The sequence below is a fragment of the Poromitra crassiceps genome (genome assembly GCF_964638095.1).
Source record: "Poromitra crassiceps genome assembly, chromosome: 8".
In the NCBI taxonomy this organism is placed as follows: Eukaryota; Metazoa; Chordata; class Actinopteri; order Beryciformes; family Melamphaidae; genus Poromitra; species Poromitra crassiceps.
This window is the reverse complement of record NC_139629.1, coordinates 41,509,857-41,529,811: the sequence shown is the minus strand read 5'-3', so window position 1 is coordinate 41,529,811 and position 19,955 is coordinate 41,509,857. Positions and strand designations below refer to the sequence as shown.

General features: G+C 43.5%; 1 protein-coding gene across 1 annotated transcript in view; it reads left to right on the top strand.

Moving 5' to 3' along the window:
• dnmt3bb.1 (DNA (cytosine-5-)-methyltransferase 3 beta, duplicate b.1) overlaps window positions 1-6,558 on the top strand; it is a 68,918-nt gene extending 62,360 nt beyond the window's left edge. The window contains exons 17-22 of the mRNA XM_083641991.1: window positions 960-1,050; window positions 1,533-1,681; window positions 1,825-1,910; window positions 3,326-3,395; window positions 4,130-4,248; window positions 4,919-6,558. Of these exons, the coding sequence (XP_083498117.1) occupies window positions 960-1,050; window positions 1,533-1,681; window positions 1,825-1,910; window positions 3,326-3,395; window positions 4,130-4,248; window positions 4,919-5,060 (657 nt within the window). The 3' untranslated portion in view covers window positions 5,061-6,558. The remainder of the gene's footprint in view (window positions 1-959; window positions 1,051-1,532; window positions 1,682-1,824; window positions 1,911-3,325; window positions 3,396-4,129; window positions 4,249-4,918) is intronic.
• Window positions 6,559-19,955: the final 13,397 nt, after the last annotated feature.

The window sequence follows — 19,955 nt, the reverse complement described above, 5'->3', positions numbered from 1 at the left end:
CGTTCCTCGCTGATGCGGAAAGCATAATGAGACCTTAAAAGTGGCAGTCTGTGACCTTGCTTTTCCTCATGTGGTCTCATCTCTGTTGCTGTGGTGTTTCTGTGTACTGCACTTCTTAGAGATCACCCGTCAATCAAACAGTGTAGGCGGAGCTTGGCTTTCTGTTGATGCCTTGAGTTTCTCTTCTCTTCTTTAGTCTGGCCATCCAACCTTTGTTACCTTACATTTGAAGTCCCTGATATAGAGGAATCACAGCACCTGCCACCTGGTGGTGGCTTTCAACCAAACCACCTCACAGCACCATGAGTGCATACATTTTGATATGGGAATTGAACCCAGAACTCAGCAGAGTTAGTGCCTTGCTCTGACTACCAAGCCTGTCTGCACGTCCTGAAACAGTCTTAAGATGGCTTGAAATTGATTTCAAGGCCTCAAATGTGTTTGGATGCTGTTAAAATGGAATTTTAAATCTTCAGTCATGCAAGCCCAGTCATTCAAGCCCATGCTGTGATACAGCAAAAGTTTTGTATTTCATTTCTATGCTCATTTCAGTGGTGAAATTGGTTAAAATTAATTCTAAATGCCTTTAAAAGGGTCTTAAAAAGTCTTAGTCTTGTGCCACATGATGTCACCCTGTCTATCCAATGAGCAACATGGGATCACCTGATGAACTACCTCTAAGTAATGGGTTTCTTTCCCAAATGCAATTTATATAATTGGGAAAACAATTACCTGGTATTCTGATCAATATTTGAAAAGAATGATGATAATATTCACTTAACTGTCACTTTTCTATAAGTAAAGGTGTCCAGACAGGTAAAGACTTCATGATAATTAGCCATAACATTACACAGTGAGTTTTACATCAGTTTGTCAAGAGATGTATTCCTGCAGTGGCTCACCTGTGTAGTCCTGTCACTCCCTCAGTCTAACAGTAGGCGGTGCTGTTGTCTCCTCAGATTAAAGAGTGGGGGCCGTTCGACCTGGTGATTGGTGGAAGCCCCTGCAATGACCTGTCAATCGTCAACCCGGCCAGGAAGGGCCTCTATGGTGAGTATTCTGAAGATACACTGATAACTCATTTGTCATCATAGTATGTGCTGGATAAAGTGAGACCAATGTTTCAGTTTGCAGATATGATGAACGTGCATTAAAACAGTCTGTATAAAAACCATAACAAAATGTCATTCATCTGGGTTTCAAACCCCCCTCACAAGAAGAGAATTCTGTGGATATTCATTGAATACTTTAATAATAATTAATTTGAATGAAAACAGTTCTACCTGTTGAAGGTGTGAAGACAAAAATGTTGCAACCTTTAAATATAAAGACAGGACAGTGCGGGACCTCTTGTTCTGTAGCCTCTATTGGCGTAAATCGTTCAAATTTAAAGCGATTGAGTATTGTCACAAATCAGCATCTGTCTCTCTCTGTCTCTCTCTTTGTCTCTCTCCCTCTCTCTGTCTCTCTCTTTGTCTCTCCCCCTCTCTCTGTCTCTCTCTTTGTCTCTCTCCCCCTCTCTCTCTCTGTAGAAGGAACAGGTCGGTTGTTCTTTGAGTTTTACCGTCTGCTGAGCGACGTCAAGCCTAAAGAAGGAGAGGACCGGCCGTTCTTCTGGATGTTCGAGAACGTGGTCGCCATGGGCGTCAACGACAAGAGAGACATCTCACGCTTCCTGGAGGTTAGTTACAGCTGTGAGAATGAAAAAGGAAGAAGCTAGAAGATAAATACATGATAACGGTTTGGACCTGTATTTGTGTGTATTTACATTATGTGTGTGTGTGTGTGTGTGTGCGCGCGTGCGTGTGTGCGTGTGTATGGCAGTGTAACCCGGTGATGATCGATGCTATCGATGTGTCTGCTGCCCACCGGGCACGGTACTTTTGGGGGAACCTGCCGGGCATGAACAGGTAGGAATCACCTCAGCTGCCTGTCCGCTCACAAGAGAACTGCACTAGTGTTTTCTGTTATGTTCCATTATACAACAGGTAGTTCCGGCCGAGCAATTTGATTGGACAAGAGGGATCCTACGAGTGCCTATATTTCACGATAATGCACTGGCGCTTCACTGTGTGTAGATCACTCCGCTTCACAGCTGCCCTAATCAACAAAATGCTTCACAGCTCTAGAGTAGACAGTAGTAAAGTAGACAGCCTGCAGTTAATTAGGCTGATTAGGCTACATTTTCAGCAAAGCAGAAAGCTGAGGGGACTATTTTTGTTGGCGGAGGAATAAATACAGAAATCATCTATTTTCTCAGCTTTTTGTCATTTTTTTAATCAGCTTTGTTTAATAGAACTGTTGTATAAAAGCAATATCACACTCGAGGTCGTGCATTGTTGTCTAATATTGGCACTGCTGTGATTATCTACGGCACTCGGCCTGCGGCCTCGTGCCTGCGACCGAATCACAGCAGTGCCAATATTAGCCAACAATGCACTCCCTCTCGTGTGATATTGCTTAAATAGAGCACTGACTCTCAACCTTTTTCATATCAAAGAGCCTTAATTGAGTCCAGATCAGAGCCATGGCCCCTCTATGTCTTATGGACCCAAATTTCAGAATATGTTTTATTGTTAGATATGACTTGGTCCAGAGTTCCATGACTGTCTGTATAGTAGGCAGTGAGATAACTGTGAAACTATGATCAAAATAGTCACTCTTCTACATCCTCTAATTGTGTTAAATTCTTGTAAATTAAATCATGGTGAAGTTTAATAATTCACCAATTTGCTGGGGATGCCCTGGAGCCCCCACAAGGACCACTGGTGGTCTCCAGACTACCATGGCAACTATGGAAATGCTTTTTGTGCGTTCCATTTGCCTCTGAACTTGGAAGTCCCAGCTGGGAATGACGACATCACACCCGAGTTGACTGCATTCCAGTAAAACAGTCGGAAAACCAGCCAGGGTCAGCTCTAGCCAGGCTAGCCATTGTTAGCAATAACAGTTGCTAACAATGCATTACGCAGTATTTTGCGTATACTAGTACCGGTAGCAACATGTCCACAGATAGAAGTTAGACAGTACTGTGTGTTACAACTGATTTAATGAGACAAATAAGACAGAAGTGCTGATAAACAGTGTATTACCACAGCTTTCACTACTTTTGATGTGGGAGCTGCCATCTTGGATTTTGAGGTCACGGGGGCGTTCGTGTCTGTGAAGTGGGCACTTACGAGTTCCCAGTGCAAATGGAACGCATAATCTATGTCAACTTTTTCTTGTCCTGCTTCTTCCTCTTCAAACAACTGGAGGAGGGATGAGTGATTCATTAATCGGTGATTTATACTAAGTGATATTGAGGTTCTGCTCTCTGTTGCAGGCCTCTGTGTGCCTCTGGGATGGACAAGCTGGAGCTGCAGGACTGCTTGGACCATGGGAGAGTTGCTAAGGTGTGATATCTAGCCTTATAGTAGGAGACTGTGGTTATCCTAGGCAGCAGACAGGTAGGATGTGTGACTCTATGCATGCATTGATCATGAAAAGGAGCGTGAGCACTCAAATCAGGTTGAAATATAATGGCAATATTTTAAATATTATGAGCAGCATTTTTTAAGTTAGTCTTAGGGCCCGAACACACCATACGCCGAAGCTATGCTGAAGCAACGCAGCATGGAGGCAGTTTCATTTCAGCGTCCTTGTCAACAGGCAAGACTGTTCACACCAGCCGCACGCCACGCCACGCTGGAGCCACGCTGATGCTACGCTGCACATGTGCTGCAGCGATAGTTTCAGCTTCTGTTCGATTTTTCAAGCATGCGTGGGAGCAGCCAGGCATGAAGTCAATGCAAGTTGTGAGGGGGGACAGGGCAGCGTCGGGCAAAACTGAGCGGGGCGTGGACAAAACACACTGTTTCTGGTGTGAATGGCAAGGCTCCTGCTGGAAGCTTCCATGAAGTGCTGCTTCAGCGCAGTCTATGGTGTGAACCAGGGCTTATTTATCACTAGCCAAAATTCTGAAGATCGTGTGTGTGTGTGTGTGTGTGTGTGTGTGTGTGTGTGTGTGTGTGTGTGTGTGTGTGTGTGTGTGTGTGTGTGTGTGTGTGTGTGTGTGTGTGTGTGTGTGTGTGTGTGTGTGTGTGTGTGTGTGTGTGTGTGTGTGTGTGTGTGTGTGTGTCCTGTATAGTTTGGGAAGGTGCGTACCATCACTACACGCTCCAACTCCATCAAACAGGGGAAGGACCAGCACTTCCCTGTAATGATGAATGGGAAGGAGGACATTCTGTGGTGCACTGAGCTGGAGAGGTGAGGAAAACACACACACACACACACACACACACACACACACACACACACACACACACACACACACACACACACACACACACACACACACACATTTCACATTTGAACACTCCCCTCTGGCAGGAGGCTGTGGTCCATCAGGACCAGAACCTCACGCAGCAAGAACAGTTTCTTCCCATCTGCAGCTGGCCTTGTCAACAAGACCCAGGACGCCCCCAGCCCTCTTTCTCAAAAATTGCATTGCATTTTTCTGGATTCTTTGCACATGCACATATCCTCATACCTCATACATTTGCACATTCCATGCTTCATATTTTGCACATCCCTGCACAAACTGCACAGGTCTTTCATTTTAAACCTACACTTATTTTACATATTCTTATATATTTTACATATTCTTCTCTTAGTATAGATTTTTCATTTAGCTTTTTTGACCGTGTTCTTTACTGTGGACTTTATTTTCCTCTTACTCTGCTTATTGTTGTTTTGCACCAAAATACCAAAGAAAATCCCTTGTATGTGTAATCTTGAGTATAATATATCAAGTATATTGAGTATATACAGTATATAAAGAGAGAGCACACACAAACACATGCAACTGATGCAGCTTCAAAGTGATAGTGATTGGTGATTGTGGTTGTGATGATGATGTGTGCTTCTTCTCCTGCAGGATCTTTGGCTTCCCTGTCCACTACACAGATGTGTCCAACATGGGGCGCGGTGCCAGGCAGAAACTCCTGGGCCGGTCCTGGAGCGTGCCGGTTATCAGACATCTGTTCGCACCGCTCAAAGACTACTACGCCTGCGAATAGAGCACCACCCAACAACACCAGCAAATACACACCACCCACTGCTTGTGAATACACGCCAACGTTATTGTGACATTGGGTCCAAGTGGCACGAGCCACCAGCCACATTTTGGTTAACTTTGGCTATAGCTGGAAGGTTTCTTCACTCTACCAGCCACTTTGGCAAGTAGCCAAGCACTCTTAATTATCATTCAAAAAAATCAGTGTGGCTGGAGAAATAGTGAAAGTGGCCCTTTAGCTTTACTGGGTCCCTTTGTGGCCTTCAGCACATAAACAAACTAACGTATACTAACACAAGCACACATTTACACAGATGCAAATACATGGCTGAGCACCTTGGATGCTGTTTACTACCAATCAGGAGGCCAGAAAGAGTGGGAGGGTCAAGGGTCAGGTGTCACATTGATGAAAGAGCAGCCTGTCAATCAAAGTGATGATGTCGTCCATAATGGAGGCCAGTAGGGTGGATGGCCTGTCTCTCATAGTACCCTGACACTGGGCATTGTGCGAGCTCCCATTGGATTTGTTCTCAGTATCTCCAGTGTAGCTCCAGTTTTATATTAGAACATGTTGCTCCACAAACAACATTGATTAAAAGAGGTTGTTTGTCATTGGCAGCCATGTTGGCGCCACGCTCCTGCTGCGTAGCGTCATAGTCATATTGGATTTACCGTAAAGACGACCTTAGGGGGGAAAAACATCCCCATAAGCCTCCTAGTGGTAAATACAAGTAGGACAGGTGGATTTGAAGGTTTTAGTATCTCCCACTTGGTGTCATGAGAGCACTGTTACAAATTGACAGTCCTATATAGAAGGGGCAGCAACATGGTGACCACAGTTCCACCGCGCCCAAACTCTCTTTATCAGTGGTTCTGTATTGAACATCCTAGCTTGAAGAATCTCATTCAGGAAGTGTATAACATACTAGACGTCCCCTAACCCTCCATTTAGATGTGAGGAGTAGGCTGCTGTGAAAAGGCGAATACAGGTTGTCTAAAGAACATATTTTAAAGCCTCTGGAACCAAAGTAATATCTTTATTTAGATAATTTCATATTCATAGAACTTTGCTGTTTGTTGTCAACACAAATTATTTTCCTACTTTTTTTTCCATTGAGATGTGTTGATATGAGCAAGATAGCCTCGTGAAAAAAGCGAGAGAAAAAAACTTTTATTAAAGACTTTATCAAGATGTTTTTTTATAGTGAAACTTTTAGTTATATTGTCATAATGTCAGAGCGACATTTCCCAGATAACTACATATCAATACTTGAAACAAGTCAATGCAAGTCATGCAACGTATCAAACTGAGATACAGTCTATAATGTCTTTTCTCAACCATTCCAGACAGCTGAGATGTAAAGAAGAGTGATAGCATTCATGTAGATGTCTTTTATATAGTACCTTAATAAGAAAGAAAAATATGTTTTATTTACTGTAGAATATGGACAGCAGTGTCTCCCCATGTTTCACTGTCACAGGGTAAATGCTGTTTCAAGGCTGTTGCTGATTCCGGGGGGGTGGGGGGTGGGTGGGGGAGGGGCTGGATACACATCGTGTTTTTGTGACTGAACATTGACTACTTTTTGTTTGAAGGACTTTTGGGGAAGTTGGCTTACCTCACCCAATAAGTTGGCTTAACCTCACCCAATATCTAACAATTGGTACCAAAATCATCTCCGTGTCTTGAGTTGCCTAGTTAGCTCTGTCTGGTGCACATGATAATACATTAGCATAGGCTACACCATGTTAAGTAATCATAAAAATGTATTAATGAATGAATGAATTAAGTAATTGATTGATTGATTGATTAATTTGTTAATTCATTCATTTGTTAGTTAATTAATTAATTAAGGACAAAAAATATAACTTGTAGAAGCTCTAATGCTGGGTGGTTAGTTAATTTTAATGACATGCCCTGCCAGGCTTGTTTAGGGGATTGATAAAATAACACAGTCAGTTAGACAGCTAAAGCTTTTTCGCACTGTTGATTTGTAACTGATTTCACTAATGATCAAGATTGAGATTTGGTTTTCAGGAGTTATGAATCTGTAGGTCATACTATAGCATAAAAAAAAAAAAAAATTTGATGACTTAAAGGTTTATCTTCATACTTGGGATAATGCTGTTCACTGAATGCTAACGCATTAGCATCCGCACCGGACTTTACTAGCTAGGAATGTCTGGTGCGCTACAAAAGTCTGGTGCACATGCTAATGCTTTAGCCTAGTATATATATATATATCTACTGGAGATACATATGTGATTTTGGTGCCAATCCAATCATGTGATATTGGGTTCGGTCAGGTGACTGATCAGCCAAACTCCCAAACAGTCGGTGTAGTCGTTTAAGATATCTTTGTTTAAACTCCCAAACAGTCGGTGTAGTAGTTTAAGATATTTGTTTAAACTCCCAAACAGTCGGTGTAGTCGTTTATGGTATTTGTTTAAAAAACTGGAAGATTTTCATACTGTTGGCTGTAACCAAAATAAACCAAGTGGGCATTACCTCAGACAACGGGGCACCTGTACACCGCCCCTTTCTCAAGGATCTCTGTTCTGTGAATTATACTGTAGCCTGCTCCCACATGCCCTTTATATATAGCCTAGCCTGTATTTTATCACTGGAACTTTTTTATACAATGTTTTGCGTACTGTATTGATAGAAACGTTTACAACTGTGTTTTTTTTACTCTCGTTTGACCAAGAACTACATTGTGTTTATTAATGCAAAATGCACAAGCCTTTGTAATGCAGCAAGAACTTTCTTTTAATATTCTTAATGACCAGTTAATTGAAAAACTTCCAAGAAAAGTCCAAGAAAAACGTTTTTACTTTATTTTTTGTGTGTGCTTAAAAGGCCTCTAAAGGAGCCACTACAAACCTTTTTTTTTTGTTTTTAAGTTTGATTCTGAAATCTTTCAAGAAACAAACAAAAAACACGATCGTTTACACGGTTTATTAATACTACTGTACTTGTCAGATGAATGTTGTGCTTGAAAACAGTACGCAAATATTTTTTCAACAGTTTTGCTTGATTATGTAACTGCTCTTCTAAGACGTTTTACTAAGATCCTATGCGTATATATTAGCACAATATAAAGCTTGCTTGAGAGTTTTAATTTTATAGCGTGACTTTAGAGCATTTTAATCAATCAATAGTTTTTTTATACAGTGTGTTTTATTTGTAGATTTAAAACTGCATTTGTAGGCCTTGTGATTCATGTTATCTAAGAAACCTTTTCTACTGTAATCCTTATCCTTTTATTTTGTGCTTTAAAAAAATCTGAATCGCATTATTATGAGTGTTGTTTGTTCTGCTTTCTTTGCCTTTTTATTAATCTAGGGTGCAAAGTCATTCCAAAAGAACAATATGTCCTATTTTTATACTTATTTTGAACTTTAGTGGAAAAAACATTGAAATATTTTGTATTATGTTTGTGTACTTCCTATAGCAGCCTATATATAATTTTTTACTCAATAAAACATAACTTGGCTGGTAACAAAAAACATGTGTGTCCAGTGTGTTAAATAATATCCACAATTATGAATCGGGTTCTAGAGACTAAAATCTTACTAAAATGTGATGTGGTTTTCCTTGATATTTATGAATTTGCTATTTTTTGTACTGCACGTTTGTATTTATGCTGTATTTATCTATTCCATTTTATGTATCCATCCTTCTGTCAAGGAAAAAATAATCTGGAAAATGTGAATCCAAGAGAAAATGTTTGAAAACCACAGAGGGCTGAATCTGAAATTAAAAAAAAAAGTGGTGGTGCAGCTCCAAAATAGCCTGGGTAAACCCATCCCCCACGTGACCTGCTCTCAGAGAGAGCAGGTCACGTGGGGGATGGGTTTACCCAGGCTAGCTCCAAAAGGCTCTTTGCACCCCAACATGTTTTTATTTTCAAAGGCTGTTACTTTTTCCTCTATAAACTAAATGCATTCATTATCTCCACATTTCCATTATATTTCAGGTGTGTACCCAACACTCGTATGCCATGCAGTGATCACTGTCTTGCTCATGATGAACTTTAACCAAACTTTAGAGGATGTCTGCTAGAGACGACAGTTGATGCATGTAACTGCCATGGGACTCCAGTAAAATAACACTGCAGGGTCTGAGATTCTAATACCACTTCTAGACCAATGACCAGGTTCGAGCCAGTCACTTCTTTTGTCAATTCACAACAAGCCAGTCAACACAGGGCTAATCCCTGCCCTGGCCATGACCATTCACATAGGACGCGGATTGATCCGGGAGAGATGCATAACAATTAACTCAAACTGGAAATGGGCGGGGCCCCTTTGGCGCTTGAACCCCTAATAATCATCATCATCATCACCATCACCATCATCATCATCTAAAAAAGAAAAAAAGATTGGGTAATTTGTAAGTGATACCCAATTTGGTTTACTTTAATTCAGTCTTGTTAGTTGTCGTTTCAAGATAAACTGAGTTTTTGAATCAGCAATTCTAAAATTCAGTCACGTTTTTAGCAGAAAACATGAAAGCCTGCTCAATCTACTTTTCCATCCCTTTCATTTAATAAGTTGAACAGCATCTCTGAGAGTTCAGGTTTGCCATGCAGCCTGTTATAAGGTTTATAAACATTTATCTCTAGTGGGAGGCGGGCCTCACCAGGGGGACTCCAAGCAGTTTCAGGGGAGGCTCAGTGAATGGAAGTGAAACAATATTACATTAGTTATCAAAAGGATATCACACAGAATAGCCTAAATATGTGTGATTTGGTTAAACATAGTTCAGAGATTGAGTAGTTTTAGGGGAATTGTACTGTTATTCCTTCTCAGAGTCAGAAACGAATAAATGCCATCACATACACTTTTCTATGTAGGCTAGTCTGAAGTAGCCTATGTCAAACAGCAATATCAGGCTAATTTAGATCAATTGTTGAGTGTCTGGGATCAATAATGCATCCAGGAATTGAGTGAGGGGGGCACCTTTTTCCAAGCTTTGTCTGGGGGGACCCCCACAGTCTCAGATTTTGATTTTACCCTGGGATAGGATGAACCCAGTTGTATTCAGTTTAGGCTATATTGTTTTATTTGCAGACTATGGTTACCTACCTACCTTGGCTGATAATAGACATCTAATGCCATCACACATTCATATAGGCTATTATGCAATTAATAAGTAGAATGAAATAGGCTAGCTGATTACTGCAAAAATAGGCCTACATTGGCCATTTTTGAGTGGTTTGATCCTGCCCTTTTTCAGTGTTGTGAGAAAATTAATATTTGTGTAAAATGATTGCCTTTAACTATACGAGGGATCAGCCGAGCAGCATTTTGGTAGGCTAAACAAACCGCGTCACTGGGTGGCAACGGCAATGGGACCCAGCTGTTTACAATTTAAAAACTGCAACAGTTCACACAACTTTAACACGACATGCATATATTATACATCAAACTCTTGAGCTACTTCTGCTCTCACTCAGAATGTCAAAATATAAGCGATGTGATGTTTTTGAGATATTAACGTTTGAACGACTCATTAGTTAACGGCTGTGGGGTTCCGCATTTCTGGGTGGCTGTGACGTCACGCTGATTCGTCATTCATCCGACGCGAATAATGCCTGTTTTTGCATGTACACAGATGCGTTTATTCCTATATTGAGGTGTCGTGTAAATTATATCTGGTGATTATAGAAAGTGCAGTGTGCGCGTGTGTGTGTGTGTGTGTGTGTGGGGGGGGGGGGGGGGGGGGGGGGGCGATGGGTCACTAGCCACACTTAGCTTAGCATTCCAGTATTTAGTAGCTTTGTTGTAGCGAGGATAATGCATCTTAGCAGAATACTTTTCAATTCAGTGGCGCCTCCTATTGTGTGATAACTTCGTCATAGCATATGCAATTTATAGCCTACTTAAATGTTTGCCAGTTTTAAGAACATTATTTTAGTGTTGAAAAAATTGATCCGGATGTAACAAAGCACCGACAGCACGCCGCTTTTTATGCCCCCCCCCCCCCCCCACACACACACACACACACACACACCACACTAAACGTGCATAACACAACACGCTCTAGCCTTTATTCGCTAACGCAGCCTAGCTATGCTGACGTCTTGATATCTTGGAGCGCGTAACGTTAACGCTATGGCTTGCTGTGATTAGCAGTTTAATGTTACAGCAATGGCACAGCCACGCCATACTTGAACACGAGAGGAATCATGGCGAACATTGCAACCAACAGCGTAAACGACAAACCAAATACTAAACTAAACAACCGTCAATAGGGAAATGTTGATACACGGAAATTACGTCTTGGATAACAGCTCATTCCTACGTTTAAGCGCAAATTCAGTATTGTAGCTAAAGAAGGCTTTCCGACCGACACTAGGGGGCGTACGGGGCACGCGTTTTTTTTTTACGGTGGCTGACTGGAGAGCCGCCATTGGTCAGTAGGAGCTCGAGCTCTGCCGTCTTGCGGTCTGTACGTAGTTACCGTCAGGAACAGCACGGAGAGGGTGAGTAGTACGCATCTGTATTTGGGTTGTTTTTACAATGAACATTGCAGGTTTCTGCCGAAATTCACGTTTAAAGTGAAACTGGTTCTTTTGGGTAAGGATAGTTGTGCGCTAGGATATGATACATTGTTGTAGTTAGTTTGCGTTAAGAACACCGTAAATGTTACATGTAACAGTGTTATATGCTAGCTAGCGTTAGCTAAAATGCACGTAACGGTGACGCAACCAGTAACGACTTATTTAGGCTAGTGTCTGGAGCAAAGCTATTGCTATTGTTTAATTTGTTACAAGATAGTTAACGTTAGTTCCTCCCATTAACGTTAACTTAACGTTACTTTACCAGTACAACTTTTGACCAGGCGTGCTTAGTTCTGTTTGAGTTTGTTTTACTTTTCAACATGTTTTGTAGATGTGTTGATAACGTTTGCGTTGTTTGGTTAAATTTGACCAGTAACGTTATAAACTAATATTATGTAATAACTTGTACCATTACTTTAAATTACAAATTAAAATAACGGTACAAGTTATTAGTTAGCTTCATTGGGTTGGCCCTCAAAATAACTTAGCCAGGACGAAGAAATATAGCTAAAGTCTAATCTTGTTTGTTCGAGCTGTTATGATGGTGCCCCCAAAATAATCCATCATGGCTGCCCCCTTTAAAGCTGATGTTGTAGCTTGTTGTGAAGCTTGTATCATTTTAACCGCGGATCAGTGGTCAGACGTTAAACTTCCGGATTCCATTGATTCTATTGGCTGAGAGACTCTCGTAATATGCCGCGTTCAAATCCTATGGGAACAACCCTCGATGTATTTACTTTAAGGTTAAAAACAATGATTCGATTAGCAAATGTTCTTCACGTTCAGAGTCAGACTCGTTTGAAAACGTCAAAACGATAAACGCAATTAATTATTTGTAGATTTTGGCTGCTATTATTCATCAGTTCCCCCCCACAACTGAAAGCTGAACTGAACGGTATTTTCAACTAGAAAGCCCACATACCATTATTTCAGTGTGACTTGAACGCAGCTCGCGGGAAAATGAATCAATAGAATGGAAAATGGAGCTTTGAGGCGTATGGTACATGTGCAGGCAGTAAGTGTGCATTGTCAGTGCATGTTTCCTATCTATCTAATAGCCGACACATGTCAACAGAAACTATACTTTTTTGCAACTTAGATATAACTTACATCTAAGTTGCAGAAAATGATCGACTTACATCATGTAAATCAGGCTGTTTTTACTAGCATGTTATTATCAGGTTCTACTGCAAGAAAACGAGTTACAGCTGAATGAAAGGGTCTAAAGAAAGATACTAACGTTTTGTTGGCAGCGATTCACGACTAGTGTTGTGGAACTCACTGCCTCTGGATATTAGAATGTTAAGCTCTCTGTACTTTTAAACGGAAATTAAGGACCAATCTTTTTAATGTGACTTTTTTATTTATTTGGAGTAATACTGTAGCCTTAGATTTTAAGTTCTAATGATTGTTTTTTACATTATTGTTGTTGTTTATCCCTGTGGTTTATTTGACCCTTTTTTATATTGTAATTTTATTGTTTTATTGCTATAATTTTGCTATGTGAAGCACTTGGGCAGGTGTGTAGTGCTATCTGGAGAACTGGGTGAGCGCACCTATATGAGGAACAACTCCCCCCCATTTTACTATTGTAAAACCAAAGCCTTGGAGAAAGTGTGGGAGCTCCGCTCCCCTGCGCTCCCACAGCACTACACCCCTGCACTTTGGACAGCATGATTGTATGAAAGGTGTTAAAGACGAGTTTTTTTATTTCAGTGCAGTGATTTCAGAGTTTTGGTGTCACGCTGTCTAAATGCAATTACAAAAGCCTTTCTAGCCTGCCAAGAGGAAAACCTGAAATATTAATCCATAGTTATGTGAAACGCCATTTTCTGAGTAAATCCCCACACCGAGTTACTTTGCTTGCCTGTAAAGAGCGCTTCCGCTGTACACAGCGCATGCGCTGTATGTTGAGCATGCCTGGCGGCCATGTTTAGAAAGTAATTCCGCCTATCTATTTACCTTAAAAAAAAGATAATTTCTCTGCATTTGGATTGATATTTCATCGTGTGGTGACTACCCGAATCACAACATGTATTTTGGTGCTATTAGATGTGTGTTTCTGGTTATTTTGAACGTGTGTACCATTGGCCTCCATTCTATGGCGAATATCGCCATTGGTGATACTTACTAACTTCACGACTGTAGTTCACGACTGTGGTCACGACAGTGACGGTAAAGGCATGGTGTACCTTGGTTACCGGTATGTGGGGGGGGGTATGGCAAATGAGCAAAACTCCTGAAAAAGTGGCGTATTCCTTTACTTGTTTAATTGTTTATTGTGGATCCCCATTAGTCTACACCAAAGGTGAGACTACTCTTCCTGGGGTCCCTTTAAGAGATATAAGAGATTACGGGGCCCCTTTGAAAATGGCAATGTTAGTTTTTCCCTCACCAGAATGTAGCCTAATTTTGGAGTGTTATTTAGCCCCCTTGCCGACAAGCTAGCATGACAGGGCTGGTAGCAATGCATGCATTAGGCATTCTACTTTTGGAGGATATCAGTATCTTCATTCTAGCTTTAAAAATGGGTCAGAAACACAGTGAAACACAGTCATGTTGGCCACAGACGTGTCTTGCAAAAAGGGCACTTATCCTTCAGAGGGCAAAAGTCCAGGTGGTAGTGCACCACCTGGGCTCTATCTGTGCACGTCCCTGGTGTGTCTGTGTGTGTGTGTGTGTGTGTGTGTATCTCTCTGTGTGTGTGTGTGGATCTGTCTGTATGCCTGTGTGTATACCTAAAAACTTGCATCCGTGCTGTCTGTGTAGGTCTATCCCTGTGGGAGATGGCTGCAACTGTGGCTGTGAATGTAGCTCTGAATTCAGTGCAGGTGTATACGCGGAATGAGCTGCTGGTTTGGCTCAATGAATCTCTACAGACATGCTTCACCCAGGTGGAGCAGCTATGCACAGGTAGGACATGTGTGTGTTTGTGTTTGTCTGACCATGTATGCTGTTTTTCAGCATCACCGCCACACATTACAGGTGTCAAGTGTAAGCACAAGTATATATATTTATATACATACATAAATAACTTGATACAGCTTCCTGTAACAAAGAGGATCAATCAACGCTTTTCTCTCTGGCTTTACTGAAAAGAGTCAACAACTAATGAAACGCAGCGTTTCATCCGTCCAAGACTTTCATCAATTATGGTGAGAATTGTTCACTGCCAACAAATCCTATGAATACAACATCAGCAATGACTCCATTGTATTAAAAAAACAAATGAAAAAGAGCCATGCCGTTGCTCTGGGCAACATATTTCATCATGGAGGCCGAGGCTCCTCGGTGGCTCAGCGGGTAGAGCGCGTACCATAACGCTCAGTCCGTGCTACAGCGACCCGGGGAGTCAAATCCAGCCTGCCGTCCTTTGCTGCATGTACGTGTGAGGTGAGAAAGTAACGACAATAGAGCAGACGCATTGTTCATTTGGTTATTGTCATAGGATTTGTTGACAGTAAGCAATGCTTTAAAAAACACCAGCCTTGTCCTTTAACAAAAAGTCCACTTGTATGTGTGTAAGTGCATGTGCCAATTACTCATGTGTGTGTGTGCGTGTGTGTGTGTGTTAGGTGCCGCGTTCTGCCAGCTGATGCACTGCTTGTTTCCTGGGTCACTGGAGTTATCCAGGGTCTGCTTCCAAAGCCTCGACCCACTGGACATCAGTCACAACTACAGTCTGCTGCAGGCCGCATTCACAAAAACTGGCGTGATCCGAGTGAGTTCTGCTGTGTGTGTGTGTGGGTGTGTGTGTGTGTGTGTGTGTGTGTGTGTGTGTGTGTGTGTATGTAAAGAACCAAGCCCATTGATGTTACTTTTTTTCTTGCTCTCTTTTCATTTCCTCTCATCATCTCGTCATCTCTCATTTCCTCTTCTCCCTCCTCCACCTGTCTCTCCGTGCTCCACCTGTCTCTCCCTCCTCCACCTGTCTCTCCCTCCTCCACCTGTCTCTCCCTCCTCCACCTGTCTCTCCGTGCTCCACCTGTCTCTCCCTGCTCCACCTGTCTCTCCCTCCTCCACCTGTCTCTCCGTGCTCCACCTGTCTCTCCCTGCTCCACCTGTCTCTCCCTCCTCCACCTGTCTCTCCCTGCTCCACCTGTCTCTCCCTGCTCCACCTGTCTCTCCCTGCACTCCCTTCTTAAGCTTCTGGCATACTCTTCGCGCACGCGCTGGAGGCGGGGCTCCGAGGAGGGCGCGCGCACTCTGCGCGGGCCAAAACAGAACATACTCAGTGCGCAGCTCCAGGCTCCAGGCAATCTGAATGAAATTGAATGTAACATTCCCAATTCTATGTATTAAATTATAAAAAACGACCCTCAACATTTGGGAAGGCTAAGCCACACAACTAGTTCGTTATAATCGAACGCCATGCTTCAAAGGCAACTTTACGACGGTGAGGACTCAATCACAGCAGATATCCACTGATAGCCTACCACGGAGATCTCACAGACACAGGCAGCAAAACCCGACGCGTTGATAGAAAAATCTCCATGGACGCGCCGCGCTGCGCTCAGGCCTCGCCCCCCGACACGCCCCGTGCGATAACGTCATAATCGCCGTGCGCCCTATGCGCTGGGCGGGGCACGAAGAGTATGCCACAAGCTTTATCTCTCCCCACTCTTCATTTTCACCCTTTCTCATGTCTTCCTTCTCCTCTCTCCCATTTTTTTCTCCCTCTGTTAAATTATAGTATTGCCAAGGTCATTTATTTATTTCCAAAAACAACCTTCCAGATACGATTCAATTCCAGAGAGTGTCTTAACCTTTTTTTCTGATGTAATTCTACATTTAGGAAGTAAGAATAATTAATAATAATAATAGTTTCGATTTATATCGCACTTTTTAAGGCACCCAAAGCGCTTTACATACCATGCTGTGTGTGTGTGTGTGTGGGGGGGGGGGGGGGGGGGGGGGGGGGGCGATGTTTAGCACCCACCTGGGCGATGCAGGGCAGCCAGTTTTGTGGCAGAATGCTCAGCACACACCAGCTATCATGGTGGAGAAGTCTGTTTATTCACTTCAAACCTCACTCTCAAGAGTTTGCTTAAACTTTTGCTTGGCAGTTGGACTTATACTCTCCCCTTTGCCCTCCTAGTATATCCCCATGGAATCTCTGAAGAAGAGGAACCCCAGCATCAGTTGGACCTTCCTGCACTGGTTTAAGCAGTTATTTGACAAGAACAACAGCGGCAGGGAGTACCACGCCAGTGAAGCCAGAGGAGGACAGAGTTTACTTCCTCCTGACTCAGGTGAGCTCTGCAGGAATGTTATCTGTGCAAATAGGATAGTTTACTGCTGTCAATCGGAGATGACATTTTCACAAGCAAGCTCTCTAATAGAGAGGCAAAGTGACCGCCTACTTCCTGCTTCAGCACTGTACCGGAGATTTTCATCCGCCATTTATTTTCCCATACACATTTTGTAAAATACGTATAAAAATAGATTTACTGGTTCAAACCAAACGGTTCAGATATATTTAGAAACAGGAGAGATCACATAACATTTCACTCGGACGAAAACGTAAAAAAAATGCGGGTTTAAAGAAAATATTTTCTCGATGTTGTTGTTTTTTGTTTTGGTCCAAGTTAAATGTTCTATGGTCTCTCCCGATTATAGCGTTAGCTGAACCATTTGGTTCGACGAAGTACAACTATTTTATACGCATTTTATGAAATGTCTATGGGAAAATAAATGGCGGATGAAAATCTCTGGTACAGTGCTGAAGCAGGAAGTGACGTTCCACTTTGCCTCTCTATTGAATAATCCAGTATCCAGAATAATAGAGAGCTGTATCAGGTGACATCATGTGCAGTTTTGTCCCACAGTGTGTCCATCAATACAAATACATGTTGCTCTGCCAAGCTTTGTTCAAACCCACAGAACGTTATTGTCAATTCTAGTCAAGATCCCAAGGTTTCCAAAGATAGCGGACATGTCATGCTAAAGTTGAGGGAAGTGTGTATCTACATTATAATAACATTCACTTTTAGCTACAAAGTTGCTATTGATCTACACCAGACTTGTATCTTTTCAGATAGCTTGTAAACTTGATCTATATCTATTATAAACTCATACACTGCAGAATGTACAAAATCTTCAGTGAGTTTTCCAAGATGGTGTCAGTCATGGTTGCTCTGAGATTTCTAATACAATTGTCAATCCTTTTTATGGGTATATTTACGTGCATGTATGTAAACATGCTCACTGTCTGGTTTTCTTCCCAGCTAAAGATACCGATTCCTCTGAGCGGCCTCATCACAAACTGGAGATGATTGGCAAGATGGAAGGCAAAACGCAGGATGAGACGAGGGAAAAGAAAGAGGGGGGACATTTGAACGGAAGCACAGAGGCAATCGTGTTGATATCCGACGACGAGGACGACTGTGTTGTGGAGGTGATGGAGACAGAGGTTGAGAAAACACAGGAGAAAACGGAGAGAATACGGGAAAAGGAGAAAAAGGGGACAGAAGAGCGCATGCAACCGAAAGAAGAACATGAGAAGGAGGAGGTGAAGAACGAGAGAACGGTTGTGGATAAGAAAACCAACGGGAGTGGTTTCCACCTCAGCGAGACATTGTTGTTCTTCATCAGTAGATACTTGTCTGAAGACGTAGACTCCGCCTCCACCTCTCGCATCCTGAGTCCCAACCACCCCGTGGACATCGCCTCGGCCTGCTTGCACACACCTTACTGCCTCTACCTGTACATGGGGGTGGAGCTGGGCGGGGGGCAGAGCACTAGCGTCATTCTGGTTGGCTACTTTGACCAACACTCAGGGACGAGGGTTGTTAAGCTGCTGGACACACTGGATTTACACAGCCTGATTGAGACTCTGAGGAACTTCCGTCTTCCCCTGCACAACCTTGCTGTGTTCTACTGCAATGCTCCGCACCTAGGGGCGAGCAGGGACTTTGAGGCCCAGCTGCGGCCCTTCAGCCCTGGGATGGTGTCGCTGTGTGGCCTCCCTGGGCTGGCCGCGAGAGCCTGCCATGCCGGACTGACGGCTGCCTTCGGCCACGCCGTCAAACTGGTCAGGGACGTCCACCAACACTACTCCACCTGCTCCTCCACCAACGGCAGTCTGAAGGCACTGTTTGCTAGCCCGGCGTCTTATGACTCGTCCCTCCCCGTCTCTGCCCAGTGTATCTCCATCATCCGCACGGTGCAGAAGATGGCCAGCAGCTGGAGGGATCTGGTGGAGTATTTCTGCTCCCTGGGCCAGGCGGGGGGCGCCGGGCAGATCAGCGTCCGAATGATGAACCCCACGTTCAGGCTGCACTTCCTGTTCCTGTCCCACACCCTGGAACCCCTCTGCGCCTTCGAGGAGGTGCAGCAGTGCGGCACGTCGGACGTGGCGGCAGAGTTCCAGCTGGCCTCCACGCTGACCCACTCCTACACGGCGCGCCTCCTCAAGACGTCCAGCGCCGAGCGCTTCCTCCGCAAGCGCGACCCGGCGCTCCTCCGCAGCGCGCGGGAGGTCACGCCGGAGGTGGTCGTCGGCGCCGGCGCCCGGGACTTCCTGCTGTCCACCTCCACGGCGGTGCTGGGGATGCAGGAGAGGAGGGCCTTCCAGCAGGATGCGGTGACTTTCTATAGAGCCGCACTAGAGAGTATCGTGGAGAGTATTCCAGATCAGCTAGGAGACCTGGCACTGAGGAACATCGCCATCCTGCTGAAAGCACCTGGGTATAAAGATGTAAGAGAAGTATTTATGTTCTGCGGAGTCAGCCTTAGGGCTCGTACCCCCCCCCCCCCCTCCCGCCTCCCTCCCATTTTCTCCCCAATTGTACTTGGCCAATTCCCCCAATAGCAGATCTCTCAAGTACAAACAGAAACACAAAATAGAAACTAGACTAAAGCGACTAAATAGCCTACTGAGGCTTTGAATAAAAACATCTTTCTCTGGTCTCCAGCACAGACATGAGTTGAGTCTTGCAACACACGCTTGTTTGAGGGGTAAAAGCCAGAAGGGGGTATAGGGAGACACTCGCACTGCCCATAGGTGGCGCTGCAAGCGCCACCTATGTGGCGCTCGCAGCGTGTGTCTGAAACCAGTTTTCTAATTTCTCTCTCATCTCTCTGGCTTCCCTTGGTAAAGCATCACAGCATGCCCTGGTTGGGAGTCATGAGCGTCCTACTGATGTTACAGGATTTGTTTTTTTGGGGGGGTTACACAGTTTTCATACAGTTACCACTTATAGATGCCAAGTGGCCCTACTGCAGTTTGAATGGGTTCGTTCTGTTCTTCTCTACAAAGTAACAACTTGGGCGAAGTAACTTTCCTCAAAATGGATGTGTACACCACAGTTTACAATGTTATGGTTCGC